At 40.6% G+C, this 24,808-nt stretch overlaps 1 protein-coding gene across 8 annotated transcripts in view; it reads left to right on the forward strand.

Annotated features, from left to right (window-relative positions):
• Positions 1-24,808, forward strand: part of FHOD3 (formin homology 2 domain containing 3) — a 366,964-nt gene that overhangs the window by 295,157 nt on the left and 46,999 nt on the right. For 6 of the 8 annotated variants that reach the window (XM_088171487.1, XM_088171498.1, XM_088171447.1 and 3 more), the window contains 4 exons: positions 4,458-4,769; positions 8,536-9,425; positions 15,822-15,980; positions 23,792-23,974. In XM_088171487.1, the coding sequence (XP_088027613.1) occupies positions 4,458-4,769; positions 8,536-9,425; positions 15,822-15,980; positions 23,792-23,974 (1,544 nt within the window). The remainder of the gene's footprint in view (positions 1-4,457; positions 4,770-8,535; positions 9,426-15,821; positions 15,981-23,791; positions 23,975-24,808) is intronic. The other 2 variants (XM_088171465.1, XM_088171476.1) reach the window with 1 other exon arrangement.

Genomic DNA, 24,808 nt, shown 5'->3' on the forward strand with positions numbered 1-24,808 from the left:
AATATATGGATGGGGCAGGGTAGCTTTCCAGCCAAGGGCAGCTGCAGGCACATGGCCAGGATAGAACCTGAACAGGGGCCTGAAATCTGCATACTTTAGCAGGATCTGGGCATGGGGGTTGACTGCTTTTTCAGACCTACCAAAAGTATTGGAAAGGTCATAGGAAGTCATGAGCATGATGGGCAGGACCATCTGGAAGTGCAATATTATTGGATATCAGGGGCAGGCTTAATGTAGCCATGTGCCATGGTCTCTATACTGTTACTTGACTTCCTTATGCTGCATCCTGAATTAAAATCTCAGTTTTACTGGTTTTAGGAAGGATTATGAATCCCACTTAGTAAGTAGAGAAAATGAGGCATTAACTTGCTCAAGCCAGTTGTAAGAAAAGCTGAAACAGAGCCATGGACAGAAATCAGATTACTTGCACCCCAAGCAGTTGCTTTTAACATTGGGTTCACCATCTTCCTAAGCAGGAATGAAACTGCAGGAGGAAAACAGTTCTCTGGTTCTGTGCATAGGATGCTGTGCATAGGATGCTCTAAAGACTCTGCAGAATTCAGAACCTGAGGTGAAAGGCAAACAGTGTTCATCTACTAGCAAAACAATAAGGGATTTTTGAAGCCAGATTTATTTTATTCCTTTTGTGCTGAAATATCCTTTGGCCATCCAGTTTCTACTGGTATTAAGAAGGAAACAGATTCTGTCTGTGGAACTTTGTCTCACACTGTGAAACGTGTCAGTACCACTACCCAATATAAAAATCTGGACTTACTGAGCTGAAGTGTTTTCTCATATAAAACAATTGGTTCCACTGAAGTAATCAAGTCTTGTAGGACTTACTCTTTTAAAACTTGTGTTATGGCATTCAGAGGAAATGAAGGCAGTCCTGTAGCTGCAAAAAGGAACTTTATTATTTTTTTCAGAGTAGCTACTTAGTCTTTTGTAATTTCATATGGAGAATATTTTGCGAAGTGCAAGTATGCAGTAAAGGAGGAGCAACAATAACTGAGACATCTCTAAAGTCAATCTACAAAGGAATTTCAGGTGAACCCTTCTCTGAAAGAAGCAGCTTTTGAGAAAGTAAGCAGGCCAACCCAAGTGCACACTGTGGACAGTAGGAGACCTTCTGAACATAGAGGTAGTTGAGCAGGGCTCAAATGTTGCCCAAAGCATGACTGGTAAGAGCATCTCAGCAGATGGGGAAACACCAGGGCATGAGCGTGCAAGGAGACCAATGCAGCCCCTGTTGTATAGAGCCAAAGGAACCATAATGCAGAAAGTCAGAGGAGGAACTGGGATGGGAGGACAAAAAAGGATCATTTCTGACTGCACAAACAAAGAGACAATTCAGTGTGCACCTGTTGTCACCAACACAAGGAATGGGAGGAAAAGATTGGAGTGGAAGTGGGAAGAGATAAAGAGTCCCTGCAGAATTCAGAGGAAGAGGAATCCTATGCTGGAGTAGCTGAAGGGAGATAACAGCCAAGACTTTAGGTGATGCCTGAACGATTGAATCAAGAGGTCTTGGGCAGACATAGACATTTTCAGACTTACTGTGTGCATCCACAAGAGACACTCAGCATATGTTTCTCACACCTCCAAGTGGAAAGCAGAAAAAATAGATGAGGATGTGGTTGGCTAATCAATTAGCCTGACAGGGGATTAGATATGAGCCTGGAGGGATATTTCTTCTCTCTGAGGGCTTATAGGACTGGAGGGTTGAGTTCTTATCAACAGCATACAGCATCTTGTGTCTGCTTCAAAGTTGATTTATAGTTGAGTATTAAAGGAAATGTCCATATCCCTCTACTGCATTTTAAGTTCTTAGGCTTACTTTTCAGAAGGGATCATCTTATAAAGGTATCATGTTTCTTAGCATCTAAGGCATACCTTCTTAGCTGTTGATGCTTTTTGATTTGACCAGGCTTGCTTTCCTGAGTCTTTGCACTCTCCACCAGCAGAAGTCTGAAGACAGGGAACAGAGCCTGGTCTGTTACTTATTTCTCTTGCACCTGTAAGGTTGCCACTTGGAGTAGTGTTTTGTCTGGTATGAAAACTGATCCAGTAGATGTGGGACTGAAAGTTTGAGCTCATTTCAAATAGGCCACTACCAAGCATTCATTGAGAATTGTATTTTTTAACATCTTCTGTTCCCACTAATATCACTGTAGTGGATTACATGATGGAAATGCAAGTAATGGACACATGTCTAGCTTGCTGGCTTTGCTCTCTTGACAGTGTTTCCTGGCAGATTTGATTTTTATACTGCTTCCTAAGGGAAGTGCTGCTGGACTTAGCTCACTATTTTCAAGTGATTTGGGTTATAAGTAGATTGTTTGGTATTATCTCTAAAAAGAGAGGGAGAGGCTGTCAAAATTACTCTCAACATATCCTTGTTTTGTTCTAGTATTTAGATTTTGTTGTTCCTTGAACTCAAAAGAGCAGCCTATGTCAGTATATTGCTCTTTACTCTTTGTTATGTGTTAGATTTTGCTAAGTTGCTGCATATTTCTGGTATGTGTGGAATATTTCTTGTTGGAAGAGTATCTGGAATTTTTTTGAACATTCAAATTTTCTCAAGCATTTCTTACATCTCCTCTGATTTATTTCTATTGAATCTTTAGTGTAGCTTCATGCTGACAAAGTTGCAATAAGTGTTAGGAGTCCTGGTTATGTTTTAATTAGCTTCTTTCTCCATCTGAACTGTTGGAGTTGACCTTTTTGGTTATTGCATGATGGTTGGTTTGTTGGGGTTTTTTTTTGTTTCGTTTTGTTGGGTTTTTTTTAGAAAGAAGTATCTAAAATTCATATGAAATTACGATTATTCATGGATGAATTGGTGACATTTGTATATGTGTATCATTGAACCATGGCAAGCTGAGAATCTTTCTTGCTAAAGTACCACATTAGTTCCAGTAACTCCTGAAGAATTCCTAAGCTTCTTTCTCAGTCATATTCAAATCTTGGCTTGACTTTAAAATGTTCTTATTCTATACCTACACACTGACAGCTGTGGTGAGAAACACATTACTGGGATTTGCAGTGCCTGCCAACTCCTTGACAGCCCTGTGTAATTTTGATTCTCTCCTAGGCAGTGTGCAGGATACAGTCATAGGTAAGGTACATTTAGAGAAATGAGGCATGGGCAGAAGTTCTTGCATATCTAGTATTAGACTTTAGGTGCCCTCAGTGGAGAAGAATGTGATCTTCATTCTTTTGGCTTATATTTTCTTAGGATAAATCTACTTACCTGCTCACTAGAGGACTGAAATATTTGGATTGCATTCCAGTATTTCAGTGTGATTTTTTTTTGCTTCAAAGGTTTATGTAGTACCTGAAGAAATTCTCATTCTATTTCATGTACTCCAAAGACAATGAGAAGTCCAGAAGACTCTTTTGCAATGTTGTAATGAAAAGCAGTTAACAGAGGGACAAAACAAGTATGATTTGGTCATTATAGTTCAGCCACCCAATACAAGATTTAGTGCAGAGGGAATTTGGGAAGTATGCAGAGCTAACGTGCATGTCCATTTTTGCCACTCTTTGCATGGCCATTTCAGGTTTCAGAGAACTGTGAGCTGCTTGATGTGAATGTGTGGATGCTCTTCAGTTTCTTTGCAGCATGCAGAGAATATTTGCATGTGAAAAGCTGCTCTTACTGCTAAAAACTCTAAAGGTGAATGAATTATTTTTACTGGGAAGCAGGGAAGAAGAAACCAAGTGTACTGTCAACAGTGTTTGCTGTGTGCCAACTGATAAGAAAGCTCATTGTATGCCATATGCCAGCCAACTGGAAACTAAGTATGTGCCATATGCCAAGCAGTTGGAAACTGCACAGTTTTGATGTGGCTATTCTGAAGTAAATGTGCATGAAACAGCATATGTTTTTTGTCAGCCAAATGTGTGACAGTGCCATTTCCAGACTGTACCATTCAAGTGTGTTATTAAAACTAATATTTGTATTTTTTTTTGTTGAAGTGTTCCTCATCAGGTGAAAAAAGAACTCTTCCAGAACCCAAAGAAAATTCAACCAAAAGCCACAATCACCCTCCTTTTTGTTTTTTGTTTTTGTTTTTTTTTTTAATCTCTTCTCTCCTGGCTCTGTCTAGGCACTGAGTTGTCAATGCTCAGGTGAGATGCCCATTTGCTGCTGGTTCGTTCAAATCCTTGTGCGAGTCCAACACTGCAGCTGTGGAAGTATGTATAAAAACAGTGTGCTGGCTCCAGACAGCCAGTGAGGGGGCTGGCCAGGCCACTCTCACGTGCAATGCTGTCGTCACACAACATCCATCAGTCTGTTGCTCCTAATGTTCCTAAGCATGCCCTGGACTTGCGTTTTATTTTCTTTCCATAAGGCACTTGTTCAACTCTCAAGTCACTCTCGTTGAGAGGGGTGAACCTGAGACAGCTCTGTTGTTAAGTGAATCTTTTTCTCCCATTGTTCTCTCCACCAGTGAGTGCCAGTGAACCTGAACCAGAGACAGAGACAGAACCAGAACCAGAACCAGAGCAGGAGGCTGAGGCTGAGGCCAAGCAGGGAACGGAGACACCCAAGGAAATAGAGGCTACAGAGGTGGGACCAGAGAGTGAGGTGGAGCAAGGACCAGAGAGAGAGCCAGAAGAAAGTGCAATACTCAGTGAAAAGGAGAGGCAGAATGAGGAAGTGAATGAAAAAGACAACTGTTCTGCATCCAGTATATCCTCAGCAAGCAGCACTTTAGAGAGGGAAGAGAGAGAGGACAAGTTAACCAGTGACAATGAAACTGGTAAAGTGAAGCTTTTTCAATAATGAAGGGTTTCTGGTGGAAAAAAATGTTAAATTAGCAGCTCTGATATTGTGTTAATTAGCTAACAAGTGCTTTGCACCTATCTTTCTTCACCATGGCCAGGTCTTGTCTACTCTGCTTGAACATCCAGACTTTATTGGGGACACTGTGTTTGAGGGACAATAGGGCCGTGATGAAATGAAGTTTCATTTGATTTGAGATAATTTTCTTCCCCTGAGATTAATATATTAACCGCTGAATCACCATGTTGCAGAGACTTGCATCTCTAGCTCCTGGAGAATTTGTTTTTTCTGTACATAAGTCAGTGAGACAAAGGGCTGTCCTGACATGATTTGTCATGAAGTTCCAGAAACTTTTTACTTTTTCTCATCATTTTAGTGGAAAAGGAAGAGCAGTGGGGGCTGAGATGTTTATTCCTTCCCTTCAGTTTTTCTGTCTTGGTCAGACTTCAGACAGAAGAGAGAGATATGTAGGAACTGCTGAAGATAGGTCTGGGCTGTGGCTGTCTTTAGCTCCTTCATGTGGAGGAGGCACATGAAGTACACCTTGTCTGGAAAAGACCAGTTTCAGGGTGCTGAGGGATTCTAGTCAAATATGCCACCACGTACCAGCCTGGAAAGGCCCAGCCTGGGAAACACCTTAAGTACCAAGTTTCTGCCCAAAGAGATAATGATTACCAGAGTTTGTCTTTCAGCCCAAGCAGGGAGGGAATAAAAGGCAGATTTTGACTTTGCTGATTACTCTTTTCCCTTTTTTATAGGGAGGTAAAGGAATCCAATATAATTAGGGCATTTGATTCCCAGTTTTTCTTTGGTCTGAACCATGGAATGCATTGTCCTACATTTTCTAAATTCTAGATAAGAAAACAAGATGTGTTTCACAGTGTGAAATAGTCCTGCTCTGTCCTGAAAGAAGAGGGATAGCTCTGAATCCCAACAATTACCTCATAGACATAAACTGTCAGATTGAATTGTTCAAGTTTAGATCTGTCACTTTCTTTTCTGGGAAGCATTACAAAAATTGCATCCTAAATTTTAAAGCTGATTTCTTTTTAGTCGGCACCAAGATTGAGTTACTTAGAATGCTGCTGTACTCATAAAGAATGTAGATGGATATATCTGTAGGAAAGGCTGGGGAGGGATCACAGATGAAGGATGCTGCTATACTGTGGCATAGTCCAAGATAGTCTAAGTGCAAATAAAGGAAAACAATGGCAAGTTTTTTTCTCCTTATCTTGTCTGTTACTGACCTGTTACCACTCTAATTTAAAGTCCCTATGTACTTTTGTTAAAAGCTAAGAAATGTACTCTTACTAAAATCAACATCTTAAAATTGTTCTACACTACCAGTAGACCAAAGATTCATTTGGTAATGCTGTATAAGAGGACTCATGTAGTGAATTGTTTGCTGTCTAGTAGGTGAGGAGTTTTGAAAAGCAAACAAGAACACTTTCTCCAGCAGTTCTGACATTTCCAACAAGCATTTTGCCATTTATGAGATGGCTGTTGGCTGATGGCTGTTGGTTCTGCTCAAGTGCATTGAGGACAAAGGAATAAAGCCTCTGGTGCAAGCTTCTTCATTACCTATCCTTCCAAATTTGGCTTCCAACAAGTCTTGTTTCCCCAATGGTATTTCAAAGCTTTACCTGTGGAGAGGAGGGCAGAAGAGGCCACCAAGGTAGTCAGAGTCTTCACAGAAATGGTCTTTGATCAGCTTGGACAGTTGGGGGTGGAACTGAGGAACACAAATTAGAGGTTGTGTCTTGGCAAATTTTGATGAGTAGTTTTGCAAAGGGATTAAACACTGGAGGATCCCATCTGGTGAAACTGAGAGGGGGTAGATCATATGGGGTTTGTGGGATGGATCTTGAGAGCCATCTTGAACATCTTTGAAGAAAAGGCTTGAAGTAGGGGGAAATCCTTTGCGAGAGCACAGCTGAGTAAAATCTATGGTGTGGGGAAGGAGTTGTATAGTGATGTTGTCTAGTGAAGCTGCCTCGGAGAGAAATCTAAGAGACTGCCTCAGGTGACAAGTACTGGTAAAAAAGCAATCTCATGGCTCAAGTCTGAGGAAAATGAGCAGATAATGGAAGCAGTCAAGCCACCTGCAGGAAAGTAGGTTGTATCCATTTCTCATAAAAATAGTTTCTTTTGTCATGGGGTTAAACCATGATTTTAAAACATGGTTTAGAGCTTGATCTAAATAGAGGCAGGAGTCACTGCTGTCCAAACACTTTGTGCTGCAAGGGCCTATATTTTAGTGCAGTGTTGTTTTACGGGAGGGGAGGCAGAGAGCTGTGGGGCCCTGGGTATAGATCTCACCAAGAGGACACCTTGTCAGAGCACAGGACTAGATGTTGTGATAAGAAAGCAACTCTGTTGACAGAAAAAGCTGTAGAGGTATTGGAAAAGGTGGGACCATAAGTGAAGAAACCAAGATAAAATGGGAGTTTAAGAAAAAGGAAAACCTATAGGTATAAAAGAAAATCTTTAACCACAAGGACCCCCAAAAAAGGCAGGCTAGTGAGCAAAGTAAAATGATGATATAAAAGAAGCAGAGTTTATGAAAAATGCATTAATAAAATGTGTAAGGACTATGGGGAACAGAAGGAATTCCATACAGGAAATACAGTAAGTGTGAAGAATTATCATTGTTTCATGTTTAATCACTTTATCTGACGCCCACTGGAAAAAGGAGCACCATAATTGTTAGACACATTATCCGCATTGGTTAGCAGTATTAAATTCAGGGAAATGAAGTCACAGAGACGCTTACATCATATATTTTTACAGTTTGACCACTATAATTTATTATTTATGGTGCTGTCTCAGACATGGTTTTTTGCATATTATTGGTGAGAAAAGCAGTAGTCAGAAAGATGAAGCTTCATTACAGTGAAATGTTAAATGATTGTGATGTGGGAACGCCAATAGTCTTTCAACACCAACATGTAACAGGAAGGTTAACAGTGTTTGATGAGCAGCATGTTCAAAATTAATTTATAAGGGTTCTCATGTTATAAACTGCTTTTAAAATCTTGCTTATGCTTACACTGACTGCATTGCCTTTAGAGCTATACCCTGGATATGCAGCCTACTTTGGAATTCCAATAGTCTGTGTTGTGAAGACGACCCGGGTACCCAGCCAGGGGGTTCTGAGGAACAGCTAGGGCTGAAAGGTGCCCTTCCCTAGCCAGCAGGGTGTGGGGAGGAGAAGTAAATAGCTGCATGTCAACCTTGGCATCAGGCAGGGAAGATCTTTTTCATGTGATAGTATTGTCCTGAAGTTGTTCCAGTACATGGCCAGGTGAAGAGTATGATGATAACCTGTTTTGTGTCATTGTCATGATATTTAATCCCCATTCTGGAATACCAATGGTCATGAGAATTTATGTACTTTATGTATAAAAATTCTTTTATGCAGAATTTATGCATTATGTACAAAATTAAACCTGCCAGATTTCAGGAGAAACCTGAACATTCAAATCCTGAAAGTGATTTAGTCCCTCCCAAGCTACATGTTATTCTACTCCCCCTCCTTTTCTGAGAATTAATCCCAACCCATCAAGATCAGGCCATGTATCAGCACTGTGTCTTACTTCAAAATTTTCACAGTAACTGCCTACCCAGTTTAAGAGTAGTTGTACATGCATCCCGGGAATGTTGGTTTTGGTTGATTGAAGAGTGTTCTTGGTGCTCTGACGTCCTGCCCTTGACTCTTTCTGCCTCTGTGTGTGTGATTGCAGGTCCATGGTCACAGACCATTCAGGATGCTGGTGTGAATGAGCAGTGCAGCAACATCCTCAACAACAAGCGGTTTATGCTGGACATGTTGTATGCGCATAACAAAAAGCCCAAAGATGAAGAGGAGAAGGAGCTGGAGGCGAAGGAGGAAAAGAAGGAGACGGAGGAAAGCGAGGAGTCACTCACTAGCCTAGCCAGCAGGATCTCTATTCTTCAGGCCACAAAGCAGGCCAAAGATGAAAGTGTCAAAAAGATGGAGATTGGAAATCTGGACAACCAAGGCAGTGTGAAAGCCTTTGCAGAAAAATTTAACAGCGGTGAGCTGGCTAAGGGGACAGCAGTGCCTGAAGATGAAATCAATGAACAGGTCCCCGAGAAAACACCAGCACAGACAAAGAAGGAATCTGATTACATCTGGGATCAGCTCATGGCTAATCCTCGAGAACTTAAAATCAAAGACATGGATTTTACAGACTTGGGGGAGGAGGATGATGTAGATGTGTTGGACATGGATATGGGTCCTGGGGACTCCCTTGTTCCCCCTCCTCCACCTCCACCTTCTTTTCTGGGTTTGCCTCCTCCACCGCCTCCCCCCTTGTTTGGATGTCCGCCTCCACCTCCACCCTCTGCTAATTTATTGGCTCCTCCTCCACTGTTCAGCACTCCTCAGGGTTTAGGGTCACCCCAGGTTTCTAGGGGTCAGCCAGCATTTATAAAGAAGAAGAAAACCATCCGTCTGTTTTGGAATGAGGTACGGCCATTTGAGTGGCAGTGTAAAAACAACAAACGCTGCAGAGAATTCCTGTGGTCGAAACTGGAACCCATTAAGGTGGACACTTCCAAACTGGAGCATCTCTTTGAGTCGAAATCCAAGGAACTGCCTGTCACAAAGGTACAGCTTGTATTCAGTTTGCTATTTTTCTGCTATTGTATTGGTATTCATTCTGAATTAGATCTTGGTGATTTATGTTGTTTATATCAAACCAGTGGAAATTACTGGATGTGTTTCTAGCTTGGCCTATGACGGAAGATATTCCATGGCCTGACACTAGAGATGAGCCTAGGGTGGTGCATGTGCCAAGTTGCCCTCCTGTCTCAGGTCTGCCAGCTGTGGGATATCACTCCAGGTGGTGAAATACCAACAAATTTTACATTAGATTGTCCATAGCTGAGTACCAAACTAGATATTGGAATCTGAAATATTTTCTGTTGCATTCATAAAAAGGTCACAGCGTGGTGATTCATATCTGTGTATTTGACAGTTCTTCACTTGGTAATATTTTCCTAATCGTTAGGTGGAAAGGTTAGAATATCAGACTGGATCTGCTGCAAAGAGAACATGTGCTTTGTTCTGAAGGATCGAATTATCAGCTGGACCATGTTTACAGCTGAACTCTGCAGGGGTGTTGGGTTTTTTGTTTTATACTGGTGAACAGGCCTATTTTAAATCTTTAATTTATGCAATGTGGCAATTTTAGGATGGAAGCTGGCACAGCTAGCTGTAACTAGGATTCCCTCTTCCTTACTGTTGTTATAAAATAAACTTACAAAGGCTCATGACATGGCTGTTTAACATTAGAATCAACAACAAAAGGAAGCTTTTTATAGTTACATTTAGGAGGAACTTGAAGTAGCATTAAAAAAGTTATTAGCCTGAACATTTGTTTTTCATGGCTACATAAACTCTTTTTCTTCTAAGCAGCATAATTGGTATCAGGGAAGAATGGTTTTTTCCAGTTAAAAAGATAGTAAAAAATGCCCATCTCTCTTGAAATAAATTAATCACTTGCGTGTTTTCTCTGTATGCCTGTATGTCTCATAGTGACATAAAAAACAGTCAGCACCTTGAGTATTTTACTTCTCTTTTGCCAGAGAAAGTTGTTGTATCTATTATGTATTATAGGTATTACTGTTTGCTCCTACTCTGGGGAGTCTCAATGTCTCGCAATAAAGGTTCTCTGTGTCACTTGTGCAGTTTATTAACTCAAAATTTTCTAATAGTCATTCTTGATCTTCTTGATGAAGTGGAAACATTGGAATTTCTATAATCAAGCCCCCAGGTACCTAGCAAGCAACAGGTACATAAAGAGATGGCTCGTGTAGATCCTGCCATCACTGTTCTTAGCTGAATTTTTTTGTGACACAGATGCATGCAAATCTGAAACCTATGGTATAGCACCTGTAAAAATGCATTCAACTGATTGTTCATCTGGCCAATGCTGAGATTAATTTCTCTCTCTAATTCCTTTTCTGCTGAGGAAGGAATGCTGGTGACGTTGTGGTGTGCTACTCCTCATCTTTCTCCCTGTAAATACAAATCTGCCACAGATGGTTCATAGATGGAAGGAATGAGAGCATTTTCTTAGATCCATAAAATATTTAATTCCTTGAATTGAATGTGGAATTATAACATATTTGCCATTTCCAAAATTCAGCTTTGTGCTAAGTGCCAGCATTGTAATGGAGCACTCTGGCTGATTCCTAATCTTTTATTCTCACAAGAAATTTTGATAAAATCTTAAGTTGTTGGAATTATGACTTGTTTACTTTTCCAGTCAATCATCTTGCATGTTCCCAGACTAGCCTTGGCCATTTTCCCTCCCTCACACTTGCTTCTCAAACCTGCCTGATGTTTTGGCACAGGTTTTGGCTTCTGGCTGGAAGATGAGTGAGCAGGTTTCTTTGAAATTAGTGCAAGTCTGAGGAATGATTTAGGTGCTTTCCCCTTGGCGACTAATAACTGCTCTCTGCATGAGACATCGTACTTTTGGCTCTCTTTCCACCCTGTCCCATAGCGCAGACATAGAAGTCTCATTGTCTCACTGCAGAGAAGACAATGGGGACCGAGGAGTACCCTAGCAGTACTCTGTGCAGGCTTTTGAAACTCTTGCCCGGTTTCCATGAACACCAGCAAATCTTCCAGAGCAGGAGATGGTCCTTAGATCAAGGGAGAGTGGGAGTAATTAAGCAGACCACCGAATCCGTGAAAGACTTGAGGTTTGGTAGGAAGATTGCACTCAAATTAGGATAGCTCTCGATTTTTCCAGACTGCTTGGTTTATTTCCAGAGAGCACATTCCCCGTTGTGTCTAGTTTCTCCTGTCCAATGGCTGCCATCCAAAACAGGTTTATTCTATAATATCGTAAAGTCTGACTCACAGCTCAGTTGGTTCAGCTGAAAAAAGAGAGTGCAGAACAACAAATCAAAAGTCAAATCTCTAGATTTCATAGCAAGAGATGGAAGTAGGTGCATGGAAAAGGAACAGTCCAGAAGGATGAGAGGGACAGAAAAGTCAGGGTGTATAAAGGGGAGGCTTGGCTCTATCTTGTGCTTATGCTCTCTCATACAGCTGTAACCAATTTTACTCCAGTTTCTAATCCTTCACTGTGATTTCCACAACACACAGCTATAAACAGCTACTTCCTGGCTCATGAGAAGTTTTTCATTAAACACAATAGGCTGTAATAAAATAAAGTGGATGTAAAATTGTAGGATATAATACAGTATTTTGGGGGCTGGGACTGGGAGAGGAGATCCTTGATTTTAGGAAAAATTATGCCACAAAGAGAAACTTGCACGTTGATATTATTTAGTGAAGCACCTCTAGTTGCAGATGGTTATTTTTTAGAATAGAGCACCCTACATTATATTTACCAACAGAAAGATTGATCAGGTATTCTCTCTAAACCATTTCCTTCCTTCTCCACCAAACAAAGCAGGTATTTTGGCAAAGTACTTCAAAGTGTTTACTTTTCCGTGAAGTGAAAACATGCAAACACTCCTGAATCAAATGCTGTTGTTCAGCCCTTTTACCATCCACTTGGTTTTGCATGAAAATATTATTTTGCTGATTCATGTACACCCTGTGGGATATATTGATCCATCATGTGCCCACAGTCATAAAAATTAGTAGGAGAGAAAAAGGAAGGAATCTGTTTTCATGTGCACATGCTTGGGCACATATTCTTTTTGAAAGGATTTGTTGCAATTTCAGTAAATGCCAGGAAAAGTCATAAACGTGGACCAGAATTTCTGAAGATTACATACAGATATCCTGGAGAAAGTCAATTGCAGCTGAGTGATTCCATTTTACATCTCTTGTATTAAATCCTTGCTAATTGAGATAGAAATAAAATAAAGTTTTAAAAAAATTTAAAAGCCATTTCACTATGAAGGTAGATTTTTCTGCACTACTGATTCAGACTTTTGCAACTTTAAAAGCAGGAGATATTTCTGAGTTGATGCTCATAATACAATTATTTATTTATATGACCACTTGAAAAGTTATTTAATTTTTTCTGCTTCCCATATTAATTAAAGCAAAGGGGCATGCTTAAGACAATGTTCTCATCAAACTACAAATCACTTTCTGTGGGATGGTAATAGGTTTTAAATAATCCAATCTGTACTACCCAGTCTTCAACCAAGGCAAAAGAATGTGCCCAGTTAGATCTTGTAAAGGTCTAAATTCACTATAATTGTTAATACATTGCAGAATTGTTTGTTTTCCACAGATTATACTACTGATACGTTTGTATTTTATAATTACTTTTGTAATTACATATAATACTATGGTGTATATATAGTATTCAGAAGTTCAGGGATTACAGTTCATGCTGACACATTAAAATATGACATCAATTACAGTGGTTCACTGTTCCCCCGAGCATTTTAAGTCACTCTCCTTTAATGAATTTATAAAGCATAGATTGAAGTCACCAAATATTGTACTAGAAATTAGTAGTTGTAGCTTATTTTAACAGTCAGGCGCTTCCACCTGTGCAATTTCATTGCAGACAAAAAGCAATTTTCCTAGTGGTAAGGTAGTAAAGTTCATAGTAGTAAAATCTTTCTTTTTTATTTATTTGGAAAGGATTTCTTTGGAACTCAGACGTTGTCCCAACAATGGATTTAAAATCTCTTCAGCCCCTGTTTTTGAAAAGGGTTACTCACCCCAACATTTTATATCCCATATGCAGTTACAGCTCTGGAAAATACCTCCATGCACTCCTGCCCTGTGCAGCTCATCTGTCTTTCATAACTCATTGTTAGGGAGCGTGTGCACTGTAGGGATCGCAGAGATCCCGGCCGTGAGCATCCTGCATCCCAAAATGAATATGTCTCTCTTGTTAGACTTGGGAGCCTAAAAACAGAGCTGCAGATTTGAGGCTTACTTACCCATACCACATGTGGGAAGCCTAAATTTAACTCCTTTCTCCAGGCCTTTTCCCTTCTGATTAAATTCTTCAGGGCTGTGTAATTCTGTGCTCCAAAGGACAAGGTAAAAAGTGGTGGTTTAAAAAAGGCTTAGTGCAATACAAATTCAAGAAGGAAGCAGTCTCTGGAGAGCCCTGTTTGATTTTAATGTGGTCTTGGACACTAACTGTGGTCCTGAGAATGTGATTAGTGGCTCGGGAAGCAAACGTTACAGTACTAAAGGAGAAGCTGCATCTCACATCCTTCAGGTAGCTTCCCAAGAAAAAGAGGAGTCTATTATTCATAGAAGGGAAATTTCAGGAAGCCTTTGGGGATACTTCTAAACTGTTCTGTTCTGTTCTGTTCTGTTCTGTTCTGTTCTGTTCTGACAGAACTGATATAAAAACGTTGAAGACAAACATTGTCTTTGCTCTCCTAAAATTTATTCTGTTTACTGCAAAATTGTTGTTTCTTTTTAAGTTAAAAAAAACCCCTGTTTTAACTTCTCAGATCATACACATGTGGTATGCCCTAACTCCTGTAAACGGCACCTGCCTATAGTCCCATGTGCCCACAGAAGCTGCATCATACCACATTAGTGGTTCTGATGTGATGAAAGGACTGTGGTATCACACAGATTCTGGGCAGGGTGCAAGAACCAGTGGGCAACCCTCTTCCTGGGCAAGCAAGGTTCTGAGCTATGCCAGAAAAAAGCATCTTTATAATGATGCAGCTGCATTCCCCATTATGGGCTGTCCACAGCTGGACATGCTTTGATGAAATCATATTTACTAACTTCCAATTCAAAAACAGCACATAGGCCTGACAGTGGGGTATTTTATGTCTCGGTGGCTGTGGTGCAGACCCAAAGAAAGTGAAGGACAAAACTCAGTAGTCTGAAAAACAACCCTGAACACAGATTAAGATGTAAGCAGTAAGTCTCTCCTGGGCTTTCCCCAAATCCACAAGAGATGAAAGAGTAATACATCAGCATGCAGGACTTCTCCTTACACTCCTGTGCTTGACAGCATTCTTCAGCCCATCTCTGATAGGGAAAAGGCAGAAGAACCACAGAAAACGTGTTTACAGTGTTCACATATATGCAGAGGGAGGAAAAAATCCTGAGTGTGAGGAGCAGAGTCCTCTCACCTTTCAGCTACCCAGCATGACATATGTAGTTACCAAAGAGACACCTTCTAGCATAGGATGATGAGAGAAAGAGAGATATGATGAGGTGTAAAACCAAAGATCACATTCAACACTACTTTATGCCATATAGATGAATTTCGAGTAACCTTGAATAGTTGGTTCACATTTTGCCACTATAAGGATGGGAAGAAAGAGACAGAAATTCCTTGGGTCTACTCTAGAAGAGAATTTAAAGCATATGTTGCCAGTTATTTGTGATTTTATTATTATTTATACTGGAGGTAAGATCCAAGGATATGGATAGTCCCAAAACTTCGGAAAAAGCATGAGGGTTGAAATTTTTCTGCATCTACGAATGACTTGACAGAAATATCAGGAGCACCAAGGTAGAATAGCTTTCCCCTGGCAGCCAGAGGTCAGAAAACCCTGCCAGTGCCTCCACAGAGGCACCTACATCTCCTTTGCCACTGTCTGAGGTAGATTTGTAACAGAGGAGGATGCTGGCAGGCAGGTGGGAACTACTCTGTTTCCCAGCCAGCCACACAAGTGAGAGAGGTTCTAGATTGGTGCATCCAACAGGGAATCGAACCCTGCAGCCCCCATCAGTCCTGTGCAGGCCAGTCCTGCTGCACAGCAGAGCTCTGGGCTGGCAGAGGCAGTTTCAGGTGTTTTTCAGACTGGCTTCTACCCCAAACTGTGCTTTTGAAGACTGTGTCAGACTAGCTCTGCTTTGCACAGCAGTGTTCAGATCTCTAAATCCTGGCAGCTCATGTTGGTAGGATAAAGATGTGCTAGAATTCAGCTTGCTTTGATGCCTGCAAATAAATTAAGTTTACATTCAGTGTCAGCTTTCTTGAGTGGGGGAAGTCATTAGTGAAAGGAGTGACTTTTCCTTTATAAAACAGATCAGAGGAATAATGACCTTGTTCTCTTCTTTCCCAAGAAAACTGCTGCAGATGGGAAGCGACAGGAGATCATTGTGTTGGACTCAAAGCGAAGCAATGCCATTAATATTGGCTTGACTGTGTTGCCCCCTCCCCGCACCATCAAGACTGCTATTTTGAACTTTGATGAATATGCCTTAAACAAGGAAGGAATAGAGGTAAGAAAGAACAGTCTTCAAGTCTGCATTTTCAATTTTTTTTCTCCATGTTGCATGTGGCACAGGCCAGACTGATCATGGAAGAAGGAGAAGGGGGTGTATTATGTCATGTCTGAGTGTTGAAGTTTGTGAAACCAGTGCAGTGGGCTCAGAAGCAGGAAGTATCATGAGCCCGGGCATGCTCAGTGATCATGGATTATCTGCTTTGTTTGAGTAGCAGTGGTGTTAATTCCTGTCAGGTTTTTCGGAGTATTATCTGAAGCTTGTCTGAAATACTACGAGCAGCAAAAAATAGGGCTGATGCAACTGGTGCAGGGTTTAATAAATTTAATGCCCAGTTAGCTGTTGGAGTCATTCTAGATTGTGTATCTAATGGAAAACAAATACAGCGACTAGTTCTGCCCAGAATAGCATTTCTGTGTTACTGTTGTTTGAAGAAAAGCAGTTGGTATAAAGATTACAGATGATGTAATTTTTACCACTACATGTTTGACTTTGCAGATATTCTTACCAAGATCCAAGATGAGCTCTGTTTATTATTTTTTTTATCAAAACATTTTTCTTCTGTGAAGCGTAAAAGAAGCCTATGGCTCCACTGTTTTTTTCATTATGGTCGTATTCATTTCATTTTTTTTTTTCAATAAGACTATATCACCTAGTAAGAGTAATCTTCACAACTACAAATCTCAACCAATGGCTATCAGAGGTCATATATTAATTCACAGTCACCTTTTAGTAGTTTGGCACTGTGTTTCATGATTTCCCCCTTTCCACTTTCACCTTGCTGACTAGAAAACAAAATGAGAAAAGCTTCCTGGAATGAAAATGGTGTTGCCAACAGTTGCATGCAAAAGAAATGCTTAAGGCAAAAGATCCTTCTATCTAGAAGGTAAGGCAAGGCCTGATTTATCCCTGTTATAATATAGTTTCTTCGCTAAGCTGTATTACTTTTTGCTATATGCATATTTTACTCATATTATTAAGGTGACAGATCACTCTAGAACCAGTAATTTTTCATGAGTCAGCCCATGCACCCACCACTGCAGTCTGCAGTACTAAGCTTTAAAATGTTGGGGAGAAGTACCCCTCCAGCCAAGCCAAACTTACAGCCAGTTAGATCTTAGTGCTGTAGGGAGTGTTTCCATACAGAGTCCAACATAAAATAGCTGACAAAGGAGGACAAGTTTTCATTGAGTTCTGTGTATCATCTCCTTAGAATTGTGTCCTTCTCTGGCTTCAGGTGCTCTGCACAGCCCACCCTTTCCACTGCCAACATTTGTCTCTGGACTGTCCATCTGCCAAACACCTGTTGTGGTGTCCACAGCTGTGCTTTGTACCACCACACCCTCCTTTGGGTGGCCTTTCCATTAGCTGCCAGGAACCCATAATTTCATTTAAAATATGTATGAAGGTGGATTTCAATTTGAAGAATTCAAGAAACCAGGAAATTGTACACTATTAATATACTTGCCCAGTGCTAAAGAAAAGGTCTCTGAGGTCTGAGGTCTGTCCCCACAGCTTGAAGCTAAGGATATGAGTAATCCTAATGTAATCATTCAGGTATTTGAAATCAATAGAAGGGGTAAGTGGAGAAGAACCCAGGTACTTTGCACTTTGAAGAATGAAAGCTGGATTGGTTGGGAAGGATTATGCCTATGGAGAAAAGAGCTGTTTTTCCTCAATTATTATATTTATTTACTTCTTGTCATGTAAAACCCTACACTGAATTCAGATTTCCTTTTCAGTCTCAAATTACATATTTTTCTTACACTATGTTGCAGAGTCAGACCTTTATAGTGATAGAGAGGGTTGGGTTGAGCTATGCAGAATTGGCCAGGTAGCACACAGGTTGGTACAAAATTGCATTATTGTGAGTCCCACTGTTCTCAGTAGATCCCTGCCTCAGTTTTCCATAGTGCCCTTTGGTCTACAGTGTAGGCAAGCTTTGTTTCCTATGTCTTTTCTCTTTATCTGTCTGTTCACTGGCTGTAGTTCTAGAGTTAGAATAGAGGGAGGAGAGTTTTTTGTTTCAGTCTAGATTTTTAGAAAGCTTTCTGGTTCATATCTGTCTAAATATAAGGAAATAATTGGTAGCCACTTTGAATGAATTAGTAATAGTGTAAGAATCAGCTTCATTTATTAAAAGCCCACAGATAATACAGGAATTTGCTATATAATGCAATTGATAGCTCATCTATGGGTTGAGTGAGGCAGGACTGGTACGGAAAAAAATATGCAATTTTACTAATTAAACAATTGCACCACAGTGGCTGCTCAAAAGCTTTTCTGCACAATAATTGTCTAGAAGAGATGTCAAATCCAGTAAGCAGAAGAGAGACATAAAGAGAGCAGGAAAAGAGATGAGTATGGTGACAACATAGCATTCACTGCTAAAATTTCAGAGAAGCTATAATTTGGATCGTCTTCAGCTTTTGTCAGATCCAGCAGAGAGCAGAGTACCAAAAGTGTCACAAGTCACCTGAGCCACCCTTTGCCAGGGCAGTGAGCTCTGTGCTGTGTCCTTTGCTGAGGAGCATCACCACTGTGATGTGAGCATGTGTGGCTTTAGTTCTGCACCTCAGTGGATTAAATGCTACCTTGAAACTGACCTGAGTGATTCCTTTAAGGACAGTGGGCTAAGGCAGTGCTGGCAACAAGGCAGGGATGCAGTGAGCTGCAGGCCCATGGTACCCCAATTCATCATTTGCTCAGCCCATAGTTAGACCAGTAGGTCCAGTAGGGACTCCACTGCTGCCCTATGCCCTACAAAATGCTGCTTTGCTTTTGACATTGAACTCTTGTTAATAGTTACATACTTTACTTTTTAACTCTAAATATATAACTAAGTGGAAAAAATACTTCAGTTATTTTAAAGCTCTCTATTCCTAAATATGTTGCATATTTTTAGGTCTTAAAGCAGTTAGGTACCCCTGAGCTGTGAAAAAAGGCAGAAGGTGGGCCATGACACTAGAAAGGCATATGTAGCCCAATTAGTATGCAAAGCAGGCACCGTTTAAGACATATTTTCAGAGGAATGCACATTGTGTGTTTGCAAGCATGAACCATTCCAGCTAAAAAAAAAAAATTGCCACTTTACATTTGCCAAAGTGTTTGTGTTTTACTTTCTTTGAAAGCTTGGCATTCATTGTGTTCAAACAGCTTAGAGCTCACTGCAGAATAAAGAACTGCTTCCTTAGCATGGATGAGGTCTTGCTGTTAGTTAAGCAAAGGAGGCGAGCTTAAAATCCTGGCACCTAATTTTTATGTGTCAGAGGCAACTGCAAGAATGGAGTCCAACAAACCAGTCCTTGGTGCTTGTCTGTAGTGAAGGAAATGAGTGGATCCCTCTATAAAGGGCTGCTAAATAAGGAAATTTGGACCAAAATCAAATAATACCAAAGACTATAGTTAATTTAATAGATTAAATTTAGGGTAATACCCTAAAATTAGGGTAGTGAGGAAATTAGCATGGTTTTTTTTCCTACTTTATAGTATGGCTTTGTGATTGCATTAGTAGGTATAGCTTTTAGTAAATCTTTGAAATGAAAAAATCTCTCCACATGTGCTGTAGCCTCCGTACCCAGGTGTGCTACACCCTGCATACCCATAATAAATAATTTGAAGTATTAGTGTCTGGAGTGACTAGATAGCCCTGAGATCTAAAAACGGGTAAGAAGTGAGAGTTTGATGTTAAAAAGCCAGGTGGTGACATGTATAAACAAAAATCAAAATTTGATTTTTGGAAACAAGTAAGGCTTTTATTCTGATCATTGACATGGTACATCAACATTTGCAGCTTCAAATTTGTTTATCTAATGCTTTGTAAGGGTGTAAGCAGTGGGTCTTGTTAACAGCTGCCTGGGAAGCTGAAATGTGAGAGAGCCTTTCAGGAGTTGGATTATCTTCTGAGGCCTTTTGAATTCTGGTGAAATACCCACTAACATGTATTTGGTCATGCAGCTTACCTGTTTGTGGTTCTCAAGCCACAGAAATCTTTGGACACAACAACAGCAACAACAACAACAAACAGATACTTGAGTTGCTAATTTTTTCAGTCTGTTGTTCACCTGGTAAGACCAGGTGAAACCAGGCACAGAAGACAAGACGCTCCTGCAACCTCATCATCACTGAGAAGCCCCAGTATCTCATGAGAGAACTTAAGCACCTAATTTCCTCAGAGGCATTGGGCTATTCGCCATCACTTCTTGGGTGCTTCCTTGCATCCCATACTGAGGCCCATGACCCACAGCCATATGTTGCTTTTGTAAGTCTTCCCTCTTAGGAACTTTTGGAGATTATACCTCAGGATGGCTGAGTCCAGGAAATAAGCAGTTTGATCCCTTTGCTGGAAGTTCAAGCAGGTGGCTGAGTCTGGTAGCAGAATAATTGGGGTCCATTATCTCAGCAAATATTGCTTATTTTCCTCCATTATTTGTGCACTCGTTTTCCTCAAAACATAAGCCTCTGGCCCAAAGAGTTGTGTGAGAATACATGAAGGTGAAATAAATGTGTCGCATGTACTAGAGAATATGAGCATAGGGTTTGTTAATAACCAGTTCTTCTTTAATTGACCTGAAGGTTGCTGACACCACCTCAGTTACAAGAAAATACCAAGAAAGGGAGCTGGGCCTGTCCAGCCTGGAGAAGAGTAAACTGAGAGTATCAATGTATTTAAGTATCTGAAGGGAGGGTATCAAGAGGATGCATCCAGGCTCTCTCAGTGGTTCCCAGCAATAGGACAAGAGGCAATGGGTAGGAACTGATGCACAGGAAGTTTCACCTGAATATGAGGAAGAACTCCTTTATGGTGCAGGTGACTGAGCACTGGAACAGGGTGCCCAGAGAGGGTGTGGGGTCTCCCTCACTGAAGATATTCACAAACCATCTGGTTGCAATCCTGTGCCATGTGCTCTGGGCTGGCCCTGCTTGAGCAGGGAGGTTGGATCATTAGTCCCACTGTGGTCCCTTCCAGTGTAACCTGCTCTGGGATTCTGTGTACGGGGAAGAGCAATATGAACTAATATTTGGACTCTAAGCTATTTGTGATTTAATGGTCACATCAGATTCCAGTAACCTTCTGCCCTGCTGTGATTTTATGCTACTTTTACTGTTAGTTTTTTGTTGATTTTTTTTTTAATAATGGAAATAAAAACTAAAATAATAATAAAGTGGCAGATGGTGTACTCATCAGTTTCCAGCACTAAACAAATGGCTCAAATTAGTCATAGAGTGGAAATCAAGAAGAGGAGCATTTCACTACTTTCTCAGGGGCACACCAACAATGATGACCAGCAGGATCAGAATCATTTGCCCAAGCAGATCAGGAGTGCTGGTGTAGGTCGTTGTTATGGGGGCACTTGCACCCTGGATGGTGTGAGACCTGCCAGCAGCTCTGGCCCCACCAAGGCATGGCTTTCAGCAGCTGGGCTGATCCTCAGCAGCTGGCACCACAAGCACAGGCTCTTTTGCTTGGCATCTTCTGTTTCACATAGTACGGAATGCAGCACAGCAGCCTTGCAGAACTTGGACTTGAATGATTTTTGTCAGCTCCATCTATCTTGTGGTGTTTATATAAAGCTCAAGGAGGAAGAGAGTCCCTTTGGAAATAAAACTTACTGTTTCTTTGCTCTCTTAAAAATGCCCCAAAGCAGTGCAAAATCTGGAGTGAAGGCATTGCCCCACCACAAAATACTTGTGGGATCCCTGGGTAGCTGCCAAAAGTCCTAGTTATTTGTAGGAGGCAATTGAGAATACTGCTGCAGTGTTAGCCTTCAAAAATGCATCAGAAGCATTTTTACATCCATCACATGGCTACTGCTGTCATATTCAATATGATCCTATTTGCAAGCTGCATTGTCTCAGCTGAGGGTGTGTTGGCTTCCTCTTGTTGTGCAAGAGAGGAGTAGGCACTAAGATGCCTGACTTCTTCAAGGGACACTGCAAAACACCTTTCTTTATGAGTTTCAGGCTCAGTCTGGGTTTTTTTACAGACTTTTTTTAGATGAATATTGGTTCAGCACTGAGACCATGAAGCAGCTACTTATAAATCTAGTTTTATGTTAGGTATGATCCAAGGTACAGAATTCAGCATGTCTGGGTGGATGGATGGATGATGGATGGATGGATGGATGGATGGATGGATGGATGGATGGATGGATGGATGGATGGCACATCTCAAAATCAATACATAAATGCTGTCAGTTGTAACACATGTACATCAGAATATTTTCCAAGCACTCCTTTTCAGACTAAGGAAAAGCACCAGAGTGTATTGAAGGATTTTCCTCCTCTTCTTTTTTTTTCTTTTTGCTTACAATAATAATTTATTAAGGTAGAATCTTGAGTGTACAAGCAAGGAGGCTTTTATTTTTGTTGTCATTGTTTATAACAACAAAGAGCAAGAGAGAGAGGCAACATTAACAGAAAAAAAAAGCTTCTTTATTAATGTTTATGGAAGTCAGCAGAAGAAAATGGACAGCAATACAAATGCTGTGGCTGAAATTAAATAAGTCCCAGCTCAACAAATTGAACATTATTTGCCTGCTTAACTCCTGTTCTTTGCCTGATTGACCAGAAAAAGTCCCTTGCTCTCTATCCACAGTTAGCTCCAGTGCTGTACACACAGCCAGGGGAACTATCGGTACTGGAAGGGGGCAGTTGTGCTGTTTTGATGAATTGGCTATGTCCAGTGTTGGAACAAGGCTGTAGTTTGGATTGGCAGGTCTGAAAGCTCTTTGGCTGTATTTTTATTATTCTCTCCTCCCCTTCAAAACAGCCTCTATCATTATAGATGGCTACAGCAAAAACATGTCATTCCTGAGATGAATAAACATAAGTTGTGTTAAAAATCTGCTTTGCTTTAAGGAGGCGTTGATCAGTAGGGTAGAGACCTCAATATATCTGATGCTTTTCTGTTGTTTTGCTTTTATTTTTTATTTTGAAGTGCATGCATTGTGTTAAAAACTGTTTAAGGAGCAATACCTTCAGAAGGAAAGCTGGCACATTTAAACAAGTCTGTAAAATCCATGAATTAAAGGGGAAATTTAAATATTTTGAGCCATACTGACAGCAGAAACTGAAAATATTGAGATCCTTTTTCAGCTAAAAATAAAAAAGGCCATATGTTATGCAATGCATGATTCAGCTTTGAATTCAGCGTGTATTCCTTGGGAAGTTGTCAGTTAGGGTGAAATCTTTAGGAGTGACCTAGTAAGCTGCAATACTTTCCATGCTCTATAAGAAAAACAAAACAGAATGAACAAAAAGTTAGAAATTATGGGAACAGCATGGGACAGGAGTCTTCAAGTTATTCCTGTATACTTACAAGTGTGCTAGAAGATTTGTAGATATTGGGGCTAAAAGGGACCTTAAAATCTAATCTGAATTGCTGTAAATCACAGGCCACACAACTGTTCTCCTTCTACCCTTACGTCCATACGTAATTTACAAAAAGATTTTAAGTTCTGACTTAGACATATGAAAGTTGATGAGATCAGTCCTAACCAATTTCCTTCATCACCTTCAATGTTTTGTCCTGTGATTAGGCATATCTAGTGAATACAGATTTCAAAAAAAGAAAAAGGCATTTTAATCCAGATACATTTTTAAACAAACTGCGGGTGTGTGAGATAGTCCTTGTTTTGCTTCCTTGGACAGTGGGTTAGTTCTTGGTTACTACTGTGCTGTCCTAATTTAACAGCCAAGGACATAAGGACTTCTACTGTGGCTGCTGTGGGGTCACCCAGAAGCCTGCCCTCACACTCCTCCTCTCAGCCCCACCACTCATGCTTGCCTTTTGGTTCCCCCTACAGAAAATCCTGACCATGATCCCAACCGAGGAGGAAAAGCAGAAGATCCAGGAGGCACAGCTGGCGAATCCCGATGTCCCCCTGGGCAGCGCTGAGCAGTTCCTCCTCACCCTCTCCTCCATCAGCGAGCTCTCTGCCAGGCTCCAGCTCTGGGCTTTCAAGATGGACTACGAGATAGTGGAAAAGGTGAGGGAAAGCACAGGGATGGGTGGAGACTCTTCCGAGGCTTTGCTTAATCTTTCCCTGACCTTGGTGTTATATGGACATTTTGAGGAAATGGTAAATGGGTCGCTTTTGTTTCAGTGGCCAACCAGGAAACAGCTAAATTGATCCTTCATAATCTCTTCCTTCTATAAAAGAAAATTGAGATATTATGTCTTCCTTCCTTTAATTAGTCACTAATGATACTGAAACAAAGAAGAGGGCTAAATCTCTGCCACATCTTCTCCAGATGTTGTTATTCAGGAAATTCTTGCTTCAGAGCAATGAGAATTTTTCTTTGGTAAAAGATTGAATGAGGACTACTGTGTTCTTGTATCATGAGAATATTGATCTCACATCCATTTGAACTAAGGAAAACACCATCCATTAAGGTTTTTTTTGTTTATAGCTCTCAAAATTCTAAACAAAAGAAAAACAGCTCAGCTCAGTCACACATAGTTGTTGCCACCTTCTCCATGGATGGCGTTCATTCAAAGAACACTGTAGTTGGAGTGTCTGTCAAGAATGATGAATCATGGGCAAAAATTTTTAAAAAGAGGGTAAAATTTTGGTGCATAGATGAGACAGAATGAAACTGTGTAGGGGATTTCAGGTACTTGCTGCCTTTCACAAGGTCTTTCAGGAATCTCTGCACAGCTTCCTTTTGGCTGCACTCTGGTGCATGCCACTGGCATTGCCATTAAAGCAGTTCTCTCCTTTACATATTAGTTTTGTATATGTATATGTGCACATAGGCGTGTATTGAAAAATCAGTATAACTGTATGATATAGATTGTAAAAAGCAGGACAGGCTTGTGA

This window comes from Sturnus vulgaris, chromosome 1 (genome assembly GCF_052056855.1).
Source record: "Sturnus vulgaris isolate bStuVul1 chromosome 1, bStuVul1.hap1, whole genome shotgun sequence".
Taxonomy (NCBI): Eukaryota; Metazoa; Chordata; class Aves; order Passeriformes; family Sturnidae; genus Sturnus; species Sturnus vulgaris.